This window comes from Erythranthe guttata, chromosome 2 (genome assembly GCF_056151865.1).
Source record: "Erythranthe guttata isolate IM_541 chromosome 2, IM_541, whole genome shotgun sequence".
In the NCBI taxonomy this organism is placed as follows: Eukaryota; Viridiplantae; Streptophyta; class Magnoliopsida; order Lamiales; family Phrymaceae; genus Erythranthe; species Erythranthe guttata.
In genome coordinates this window covers 8,316,104-8,328,393 of record NC_142534.1, presented here as the reverse complement: position 1 = coordinate 8,328,393, position 12,290 = coordinate 8,316,104, and the positions used below count along the sequence as shown (strand labels likewise).

General features: G+C 41.0%; 1 protein-coding gene and 1 long non-coding RNA gene across 3 annotated transcripts; both read right to left on the bottom strand.

The window, feature by feature from the left end:
• Positions 1–2,703: 2,703 nt before the first annotated feature.
• LOC105958201 (uncharacterized) lies at positions 2,704–3,807 on the bottom strand. The gene has a single exon (XM_012982208.2). The coding sequence runs from the start codon at positions 3,805–3,807 to the stop codon at positions 2,704–2,706; it is 1,104 nt and encodes a 367-aa protein (XP_012837662.2).
• Positions 3,808–10,268: 6,461 nt separating this feature from the next.
• Positions 10,269–12,172, bottom strand: LOC105973868 (uncharacterized). Of its 2 annotated transcripts, none has more exons than XR_001174289.2 (4): positions 11,714–12,172; positions 11,495–11,571; positions 10,604–10,975; positions 10,269–10,496 (listed from the first exon to the last, which is right to left on the bottom strand). It is a non-coding gene; the product is annotated as an uncharacterized LOC105973868 (long non-coding RNA). The 2 variants fall into 2 exon arrangements; XR_016034890.1 differs by having other exon boundaries at positions 10,635–10,975.
• Positions 12,173–12,290: the final 118 nt, after the last annotated feature.

Here is a 12,290-nt window from a genome sequence, read left to right as displayed (position 1 = left end):
AGGGCTTCTGCTTCGACCCACTTGGTGAAGTAGTCTATTGCAACAATAAGGAATTTCTTTCGACCAGCCGTTTGTGGAAAGGGTCCCACCAGGTCGATTCCCCATTGTGCGAAGGGGCATGGGGCACTCATAATGGTCATTTCCTCCCCAGGTTTATGGATGAGCGGGGCGAACTTCTGACAGTGTATGCAGTGTTTGACGTATTGATGGGTGTCTTTCTTCATGCCGGGCCAGTAGTATCCGGCCCGATATAATTTTTGTATGAGTGCTCGGGCTCCTCCATGTTCACCGCAGCCTCCTCGGTGCACCTCATCGAGGACGTGCTCCACTTCTCTTTTTCCCAAACATCTCGCATCCACCGTGGTGAAACTTGTTTTGTATAATATCCCATGTCGCACATAGAAGTGCCGAGCTTTGTATGCTAAGCGATGTTGCTCTCTGGTCTTCCCAGTTCGTTCTCCTCGAAAGTATGTGAACAGGGGCGTCCGCCTATCGGCTTCTTCTTCGTCGATCATCATGATTCCAGGGGTTGGGGTAGGGGCGATGAGGATAGATATCTTTCTCTCAACACAGTCAATGACCGACGACCCAATTTTAGTGAGGAAATCGGCTCGCTGGTTGTCGTTTCTCGGGATCTGGCAGACGGTGCAAGCCTCGAAGGTTTCTGGCACAGCTTTTGCTTTTGTGACATAACCTTGCATTCTATCATTTGTAATCTCATAATCCCCCTCTAACTGATGTATCACGAGTTGGGAATCGGAGTTGACTTGTACTACTCGGGCGTCGAGCTCTTGAGCGATTTCCATGCCTCGGATGACAGCCTCATATTCCGCCTCGTTATTAGAAACCCGTGGTAATTTAATAGCGAATTCGACTTCTTCTCCCGTTGGATCGATGATTATGACTCCTGCACCCGCTCCTGTCGCCGTAGATGACCCGTCCACATAGACTTTCCATTCCTTTTCCATGGGTATTTTCGTGGTTTCTCTGATGAAGTCCACCAATGCCTGTCCTTTTACCGAAGTACGAGGTTGATATTGGATCTCGTATTGTCCTAACTCGACAGCCCATTTGACAATTCGCCCGGATGCCGTAGGTTGGCCTAGAGTTTGGCGAAGTGGTAAGCTCGTACGAATTACAATAGTATGCGATAAAAAGTAAGGTCGAAGCCGTCGCGTGGTGAGGACTAATGCATAAGCGATTTTTTCGACTTCTGAATACTTAGTTTCTGAGCTTGTGAGGATTCTGCTAATGTAATAGATCGACATCTGCCGGCTATCCACTTCTTTGAACAAGAATGAGCTGATCGCCTCGTCTCCCACGGATAAGTATGCGAAAAGTGTTTCACTTCTTTCAGGGGTGCTAAGAATGGGTAAACGAGATAGTGATATCTTCAATGCCTCAAAGGCGAGTTGACATTCCTCGGACCATTCGAATTGAGCCGTCTTCCTTAGGACTTTGAAGAAAGGTAAGCTTTTATCGGCCATTCGCGATATGAAGCGAGCTAAGGCCACCACTTTCCCTGCTAGGGACTGTACTTCCTTAATGGACCGAAGAGGCGTCATCCGGAGTACTGCCTCGACTTTGTCCTGATTCACCTTGGCCCTCTTGAGTGATCACGTACCCGAGGAATTTCCCAGCCTTCACTCCAAATCCGCATTTTTCAGGGTTAAGCTTCATCCCATAAAGGCGAAGAGTGGCAAATGTTTCGGCTAAGTCGGAAAGATGTGTTGAACGTTTTTTACATATGACTAGCATATCGTCGACGTAGACCTCTATATTACGCCCGAGCTGAGCCCGGAACATCTTATCCATCAATCTCTGGTATGTGGCTCCTGCATTTTTTAAACCAAAAGGCATTACTACGTAGCAATAGGTGCCGGTGGCTGTAATAAAACTGACTGCGGGTTGATCCCTCTTGTCCAACGGGATCTGATGGTATCCTTGCCAGGCATCCATCATGCTGAGTAGCTCGCATCCGGCGGTGGCGTCTACGAGTTGATCTATGCGAGGTAAGGGATAGTCGTCTTTGGGGCAAGCTTTGTTCAAGTCTTGAAAATCAATGCACATCCGCCATTGCCCATTGGTCTTCTGGACCAGTACTGCATTAGATAACCACGTAGGGAACTAAATCTCCCGAATGTGTCCAATGTCTAACAGTCGCTGGACGTCTTGTCTAATAATTTCATTCTTCTCGGTCCCGAAGTGTCGCCGCTTCTGTTTGATGGGTTTACATTCGGGTCGTAAGTTAAGCCTGTGCACAGCAGTGTGGGGTGCAATGCCAGTTAAATCGCTCGGTTACCACGCAAAAACATCCGTGTTGGATCGCAATAGTGCTACTAGCCTATCTTGGAAAGACGGCTCTAAGTCTTTACTTATCCGGGTTCGCTTCGTCGTGCCAGGGATCAGGTCGATCGTCATTAGCTCGTCCATGGGTTGCACATGGGCAACCTTATCTTCGGGGTCGATTCGGGGGCGTTTCTCGTCCCCCAGATCCTCTTTAGTGAAAGTGCCACGTCGCCCTTTTTCTGCCATTTTGACCATCTCGACGTAACAAGATCTCGATTGAGCTTGATCACCTTTGACTTCTCCTATTACTCCATCCAATGGGAATTTGAGTTTTTGGTGTATAGTGGATGGGACTGTCCGGAAAATATGCATCATCGGCCGTCCTATCACGATGTTATACGAGGTGGGGGACCCTTAAACGATTACGAAATTGACAATTTGTGTACGCGTGCGGGGTGGCGTCCCAATGGTAACGGGGATCTTGACCTGTCCAACTGGTGCCAAAGATCCTGCTGTAAACCCGAATATTGGGGTAGTGACAGGGAAGATTGGGAGGTCGAGCTCCATCTGCTGGAAACACTCATAAGATATGACATCAACAAAACTCCTTGAGTCGACAAAGGCGCGAGCTACATCATATCCGCCCACATTAATTGTGATGAGAAGAGGATCACAATGGAAATCATCGAGGTCTGCGTCGTCTTCTGGTCCAAACGAGATGGCGGGGTATTTGTGACACGCCATTGCAGAGATCTGGCAAATCTCATGATTGTTTTTAATATCGCCGAAGTGGCGTCGTCTAGCTCGATGGGTGTCTCCTCCCGTGGGTCCTCCCGAGATCATTTGAATGTATCCTCGCTTTGGCATCGGGGGCGGAGGAGGAACCCGAGCCGGGTTTCCGAACTGGGCCTCGCGTTTCCGCCCTCGGGGAGGGTCTATTTTTACAAAATCCCCGATTTTGTTATCTCTGATGAGACGTTCTACCTTGTCTTTTAAATCTGAACATTCGTCTGTCGTGTGGCCATATTCATTATGGAACCGACAAAAGTTGCCTAATGCTGGACTTCGGCGGGGTTCTTCACGGGCGAAACGAGGCCAGCGTAAGTCATTCCTCTTTTCAATTGCACACAGAACATTGGATAAAGGAGCTATGAGGGGCTGATATGACTGATATCGGGGGCATTTAATGTCTTGGGCATTACTTCGACCGGACGACGTATCCCTTCGTGGCGGGACGGGCTCCTTACCTTTCCTCGTTTCATTGGTCCTCACCCCTAAGGCTTGAGGGGATTCTTCTATGTTCTGCTGTCGGGCCTCTTCTAGGTTAATAAACCTAGATGCCCTTCCCAGCAAGTTGTCGAAATCGGGAGAGGGTTCTAGTGCTAAGGCTCGAAAGAATTCGTCGTCCCTTAGCCCTTGTGAGAGGGAGGCCATTAAGACTTCGTCACTAGTAGTGGGGACCTCTAGGGTTGCCGAGGTAAAGCGTTTGATGTAGTTCCGGAGACTCTCCTTCTCCATTTGTCGAATGTTGAACAACGACAGCGAGGTTTTTTTACACTTCATTGAACTAGCGAACTGGTTCATGAAGGCCTTGGTAAACTACCCGAAGGAATGTATACTTCCAGGCGGCAGTAGGCCGAACCATGCTTGGGCCGGTCCGGCTAGAGTAGTGACGAAGGCGCGACACTTCACCCCTTCGGTAAGTTGATGGAGGGAAGCTGTGTTGTTGAATCGGCTCAAGTGTTCAGCCGGATCTGACGCACCGTTATATTCAAACAAAATAGGTCGATAGTTGAGTGGTATAGGGTCATTATCGAGATGCTTGGCAAATGGGGTACTGCCCTCGGGAGTTCGTGTTAAACCGCCTCGCAGAGCCTTCAGTTTGTTTATATCTTGCCTCAAACTATCAACTTCGGTCCGGACATCATGACTGTCACCTTCTCTGTTTTCCGAGTAACTATCGTATTCATTCTCAGCTCGTTCCTCGTTCGTGGGGCGCCTAAGGTCTCTCCTGGGCCTGTTTTCTTGTGGTGAAGACTGGGCATAGTTCCTGATGGCCACAGTGATCATAGCTTCCACCTCGTTTTTGGTATAGATACGTTCGCTAGGAGGTTGAGCGGGGGCTGGGGCTGGGTTCCTTGTAGCGGTCTCACCGTTCTGAAATTCGAAAGAAGGACTATCCGAGAAGGGGAGAGTTTGGCCTCCCTTCGTGGGGGTGACCCTGCTACACCCCGATTTGTCTTTTCGAACAGATGATGGCTCCGCAGTGTCGCGAGCTGCTGCGTCTAGTTCTTTTTGCAGGTTTCGAATAATGGTGTCTCCTTGCTCTATTTTTCTCCATGTTTATAACTCAGATCTGGACTTCTGGGGCAGATATAGTATTTTCCCGGAAGTTATGTACCCAAGATTTTGGAACTTTTCCCACAGACGGCGCCACTTGATTTGGTCCGTGGGGCTTGCTTCTTTTCCAAGACACGTGGGAGTCTTCTGATGAAGATACCTCTCTTCCAAGACACGTGAGAGTTCTTCGACGGAGGTACCTGCAACGCCGGGGGGAGATCCCGGCGGGAAAGCTCCGACGATCAAGTCAGTGATATGTGATTTAAGATGTCGTTATTATGAAAAGTGTAAGTACGTGGATGTGTATATATATATGTGAATAGATAATGCTTCCCCTATTTATAGATGATGAAACCTTGGCCTCCAAGGTTTCCTTTTCTAGGGTTTTTTCTCCCTCAAGTCACATTTTTTGGGCCTTTGTTATTTGGGCCTGCTTAGGCTTCACACATCTGCTCGGTACTAGACTTCGATCGTTTTTACATTCGGCTACGAACTACGGTCCGCCGAGGTCTTAAGTCGTTATTCGGAGATCACAATTCGCTATCATTTCTTGTAATAGTGAGTCGGTTCTTCTTAACTCATATTTGTTCATCTAGGTCAGAATGGCCCGTATCAGTAGTACTGATTCTTCTTGATGATGATGACGAAAGCTCTAGCTTATCCACACTCAGCTCTTTCTCCACATCCGAATCGGTCGACGGAGGGTCGGATTTGTACTGCGATTTATCCCTTTGCCTCAACTTGTACGAAATTCTACGCGAGTCTCCGACTGTCGTTTGGTCCCGATTTTTCCCGTCCACGTCAGTAGTTTCCCACATCTCGAGCATCAAATGATCGTCCATTCTAACACTGCCTCTCTTCAGTTCTGAGCTGTGCGAGACAACTATATCGAGAGGGATATCTTTCATCAGCATCTTTGTTTTTCGGCTGCTATGTTCGTGCTTGTCTCTAATACGACAGTGGTTCTTAAGCTTGTCATTCTCACTCCTACCAGGTTCTTGTCTTTTGCTATTATTCGACTCTTCGATCAACTTTCCAACTGCCTTAACTCTCATCTGCAATTTCTGCAAACTAGCAAGGGATTGATCTTCTGGAAGATCAACCCTAGCTTCTAGAAACTCTGTGTCTCGATTGTCAGCTTCTTTAACCTTTGAACGAAGCAGTGCATTATGCTCGATGAGTGATATATCGTCTCTTATAAGCAAATTTCCGACTCCAAATTCTTGTTCGCTAAATTAAGGCTCTCGTTTTCCTTCTTCATTTCGGCCATTGTTGTGCACAAAGCTAAGTTCGATTTTTCCGCAGCTTCGAGCTTCGTTTCTGCATCGAAGAGCTTTGCTTGTGTTTGAAGCAAACTCTGTTTACCATTTATTACATCCTGGTTCATTCGAACATTGCATTCTCTGACCACATCCATCTCGATTTCCAAGCTAAAAACGGCATCTTTCAGGGCTAAATTTTCCGCCTTTTTCAACTTAAGCTTTCCTATCAACACACTCATTTCCTTTTCGAGGCTAACATTGACCTCATTTTGTCGGTTCAGATCTGCGAGAAGTAATTTCACTTCTTCGATTCCTCTCTCCCGAAACACTTGACTTCAGATACATTAGCAGATGATAAAAATTCAAGAATTGCATCCTCGTTATACCGGTCTAACTCGTATATCTCATCTTTCAGATCCGAAAACTTCTTCAACACATACGTATTTTCTTGATTCACTTTAGAGTAAACTGCCTGTAATGCATTATACGCCTTCTGCAAATCAGCTTGTTTCACACAAAGACTCCCGAATTCAGCCTCGAGTACAACAGCTTCTTCACGACCTTCACTCGCATCCGACTTCAATTTCCCATTTATTTCCACAAATTCATTTTTTTCGTGTTCGACAGCACTAAGCTTCTCAGCCATGAGTTTCGACTCTTGCTCCAAGTGTATTTTCTGCGTCTCGATTTCGACGCCCTTTGACTCCAACTTTCGAGAAGAGTTAAAAGAACCGAGTTTTCAACCAAGAGCTCTTGCTTTTCATCCTCGTATTCCGAAAGAGAACATTTCATATCTTCAATACTTTGAAGAATGCAATGCAAGAAAGTTTGTAGCACCCCCCTTCTAGATGGGCGATAAATCGAACCGGTTTATCGGAATATACATTAAACTAGCGGAAGCAAAGGATCTATTTGTAATTATTGAAACATTGGGATGGGGCGAAAATGCAATTATTAAAAATATGGGTATTTGAAGGCTTTGCATTTTCAAAAGAAAACTTTGTTGGGTTACTTTGGCCGAATAAAATCTTCGTTTGGAAATAAGTTTCGAGGGGAGGTTTCTCATTCGAGTGCTACATTCTCACTAATCATTTTTCGGTTCGAGAAGAAATCAGAGTTCGAAAAGGTTATTTTGGTGAATAATTTGAAAATTCCTAGCGAAGGCATGAAAATAGTAAATTGCGAAACTTACTATATTAGAGTAGGAATTAAGTACGAGTCATAACAAAAATGAGTTCAAAAGTACGAAAAGAAAATGTTACGGTTTAAGGTTACACCACCAAAAGAAAATAACCAAAAGTCTAGCATCGTTCATAGGTCCTCGTACGTCTTCCAAACCTCCGGGCAAGACCTCGATCCACTACTCGATCCATCCCGGTTGAGGATTACTAGCACTACTACCTGCAATTAAAAGACATCTATATGAGCTATAAAGCTCAGTAAGAAATCCGAGTATTATCGAACTTTGGAAATACGTTATATATAATATATGATATTGTATACCCGTTCTTACCCACGTTTCGTAAAACAACACAAGGCAATCAGCCAAATTACATACCTCAGGAAAACACATCATTTAGCAAAAATCACGTAATTATGCAAAATGACTAAAATGCCCTTTTTGTGAAAATCATGAAAAACACATTTTTCGGTTTATCGGATCCGTGAAAGATTAATTTCTGTACCGGATAATAAACTTGTTACGAGCCCGTTTTCACTAAGTGGAATCAAACCACTACCACATCATCCTAGTTGGATACCGGCCCACTATATCCGAGTTGTTTATTACCCGATATTCCATTAATCTTTCAAATAAAAATCATTTAATGCAACTTTTCGAAATAATGCTATAACCCACACATGACATCACAAATATCAATCAAGTGCCACAAATCACACAAATATCACAATTTACCACATATTTATGATTTGGGCAAAATCCCAAATTCACACACATAAACACACAATCACACACGGCACACACACCATGCACCATCAGCACCCACACATTCACACATTTTCAGCACACACACATGCACAATCAACACATTAAACATCACTAATTACTCATCAAAGCAAACTTAAGAACAAATACCTTTTTACCTTTCTTTTAATGGACTTATTACCACATCTAGGTAATAATCCATTTCAATCAATTTCCCACAGCCATTAAACACATCCAACAGTAATTAAAATACAAAAATACCAAAACTCATCATTCATAATTATCAAATCAAAACATGAACACTTAAGGCACCAAAACATATGTAAATGATATGCAAGTATCCTAAATTCGAAATAATAGCAATTTAATTCCAAAAATTCTCGAATTAAATCCTAGTACTCCTAATTGATCAAAATTTCAGATTCTGACATTATTTTAAATTTTTGCAAAGTTTCGAATTTTCTTGAAATTAAAAACAAGGAAAATCCCTTTTTCAATTTAAAAATCCAAAATTCTAACATATCTCTAATTGATTTAAAAACTTGTTAAATAAAACTTTTTCCTATCTAATACTTGCTGAAAAACAGATCCAAACTTTAAAAATGAGAGATTTTTTTTCGGAAATTGCAGTTTTGACCCAAAAGTTTCAAAATTTATACATGCAACCACACTAGAAGTTCAATTTCCATTTTTTCATGAAAACCCCTAACAAATCTGAAATTCCACTTTACTAGATGCAGAAAATGAAGTTGAAAAGTTGCTTTATGCAGAAATTTTGGAAATTACACATTTTACCCCAAAATCCCTAGATCTACACATGCAAGCCTACTAGAATTTCAAAATCAACTTTTTCTTACAAAAATTCTTTAAATCCGAAATCTTTGTTCAATAAATGCTGGAAAACAGTGTTGAAAACATTTTTCGGACAGACTTTACAGATTCGGCCCAAAACTTTCGAAGATTTACACATGCAACCACAAAAAGTTAAAAATCCATTTTTTTTTTCTTGAAAACTCCTTTTTGAAATCTGAATTTTTTAAGGTTTTTGACCAATTAAAGTTGTATCTAACCACTATCAACTTAGATGATGCATGCAAGAACAAGAAATCAACAAGAAACACTTATTTTCCATTTTTCTTCAAAAAGCCCTAAATTTTCGAAATTTCCCCAATCTTTTAAAATTTTATGAAAATCATTTCAATACTATTGATGTCCCTTAATTGCAGCAAGAAATCGAATTTCTTACCTTAAAATCGGAGAAAGAAAAATAGCCGAAGGGGAGAGAGGCTTTCAAGCACCGAAGTCCAACCAAGCTACCTTGATTGTGAAAGAAATGGTGTGAGCTTCAAGGAGGGAGGAGTTGTGATCTCCCGTAAGGAGGCAAGTGGTTTTGATGGTATTTTTGGAGTAGTCTATGGCAAGAGTTAAATAAGGAACTCTCATTTTTATGTTGGAAATTCTTTGAAAATGGGAAGTGAGGTGGAGGAAGGAGAAGGCCGATGATGGTGATGAGGGCTTCGGTGGAAGGAGAAGAGGAAGACAAGTGATGGTTGAGGTGTTGGAAGAAGAGAGATGAAGGGTGTCTCTTCATCTCACTAATGAGAGTGTTGAGTGTAGGCTTAGATAAAATGATTAGTATTTGCCAAGTGTGAGTGCATGCCTAATTAAACATAATTTATTTATTTAATTTAAATCACAACTTGCATCTTAACACACACACACATCATCCGAACACACACACACAATTTCGGACATATATATATATATATATATATATATATATATATATATATATATATATATATATATATATATATATATATATATATATATATATATATATATATATATATATATATATATATATATATATATATATATATATATATATATATATATATATATATATATATATATATATATACTAGTAATGTGCACCGCGCAAGGCGCGGTGGATGGTGTCCAGGTTATACGGTGTAGCAGACCTAAATTGATAAGAAGACGGACGAACAATAAGTGGCATTTGATGTGTTCCTATGACGAAGTAAAACACCAAGTAAAAAAGAATACCTGCCCAGGAACTATAAACAAAAAGGAAGGAAGAGAGGACGATATAATTTCCAAGATGACGAATGATAACCTGGCCCAGATTGGTAAGAAACCAGTAGAGTAGCAAGCAGCCTTAACTGGAAAATCCCTTCAAAGCCAATGGAAAATTCAGGAAAAAGTGACCAACACTTTTTATTATATTTCAAATTTGAATTTCACAACAACCATTAGAAACACTTGTTTTCTTCGAAACTCCAGAATAACCAGCCTCATTTGTTCAGAGACTAAAATAGCAGATGAACTCGAATTCAATAAAGTACTCAAACAAAGCTGAAGTGAATGAACGAAAAAGAATATAAAGAAAAAAAAATTAGGCTCATAAATCAGAAGAAATAAAATTTAACAAATTTAAAAACAGGCTGCAATTAATGAACAAGAAAAAGGAATATAACGCAAAATTACGTAATATCTAACAATTCAAAGATGTAATCATTTATATAAGTCTTCTAGAGATAACATGTACCCTTACACTATAGTATTCCACAATTTTTTGCTCTCCTCCTTCCATATTAAATTCTTGCATTTCAATATCGTGGATGATTAATTTTACCCTGTAAGAAGTGAATTCGAACTGTAAAACTGGAATAACCAATGAAATAAGTTTCCATATATCAAAACTACACCGTAAAGATGATCGTATTAGAAAGTTGCGACATACATTTACCACACATAAAATAAAAAGATCTTGCCTTGACGAAGCCCTCCGTGTAAGCTACTCCTCAACCCCTCGATTTTTAACTATAGGCTAAAAGAATCATTCAGTAACAGTAGGGTACTCACAATGTGAAGTTCTAAAACTTCCAAAGAAAAAATATGTACGAGAAGAAATGAAATGAGGTAAGCTTTTAGGAAAATATAGAAGTAAAATGTACAAATTATCCTTTAAAATGGCACCGCCCAAACCAGCAAAGCCCTTTAGTATTCCCACAACGGGACCTCGGCTTTTGGGGAAGTTTTGAACACAAGAAACGAGGGACGCTGTGTTGAAGTATGTCTCGCCGTTCGTACCAATGAAGATAAGGATGCACATCTGCCAGTAAAAGCGATAATCATGTTTCGTTTTTTGTACAAGGCTTCAAATATCGTATTACACGTTGTGATTGCAGATTGAATGAAACATCTGACCTTTGATGAGAACAATGGCAAAAACTAAAAATCAAATGTCTGAAATCTTCTACAATCCTAAAGATGTGATCTTTAAGGTAAATTCAGCAGATCATATTCATCACATATAGAAAAATAAAAATAAAAATTCCCAGATCAATAATCACCAATTAATCAGCAATCCCTGAATAATAATAATAATATGCATATCTCTGGATACATCATATACATTGACCAAAAGTAGTTGCAGACCAATGAATAAAAAAAAGGGTTAAAAAATGAAGAATAAAAAAAAGAAAGAAAGAAAGTCACAGCCCATAATGGCAAAACAGGGGCTGTAGAGGTGACGACAAGCCAAACCCAGCCATAACCAACAAAATTCTGAATAGCCACTAAATTCGGAAACCAATACCCAATTTGTAAGTCTGTAAACGTAAATACGCACCGGTTATTTTCGCCATTGACTGCAAAATGAGTCCTCAAGCCTCCATCCTTTTCTACTGAAATTTACAGCAGACCCAACTGTTCCACCAAATTACAAACACAAAATTACAGCAGAGATATTGAACAAATAAAAGGACTCATGTCCAACACCGACTTCGAATTTTTTTACAGTAAAAGAAAAGAAAAAAAAATAAAAGACCAAAATAAAATGAACAAATACCTCACTAACATCGGCATCGGAAACTTGGAGGTCCTCGTCGGATGCAACAGCAGAGGCGAGGTTGCTGCCCGCGCAAGTGGCAGAAGAGACGGCGATGGCCGGCGGGGATTTCTTGAGCGCCTACTCTGAACGGTGGCCGAGCGATGGTGTAGGAGCTTCAGGAGAGAGCCGGCGGTAGCAAATTGGAGGAGATAATACCCAAAATTAAACTGTAGAGAATTTGTGTGAGGTCAACGATTGTTGGCAAAGGGAAAAAAAAAACGCAGAAAGAAAAAGCGAAAAGAAAAAAAAAATAAAAGCAGGTCAAGCAGGATGATTTAAAGTGGAGAAATAAAGTAAAAAGAAAAGAACGCAGGGTTGTGATTGGGAGTTCAGAACGAAACGTCGCCGTTTCCCGAATAAACGGGCCAAAGAAAAATGGAAAAGAATTGGGGGGCGGGATTTAGGGGCGATCGACATATATATATACTTAATATATATATATATATATATATATATATATATATATATATATATATATATATATAATCCACATAATTTATCAAATAAATAAAATACGAAATTATTCACATAAACC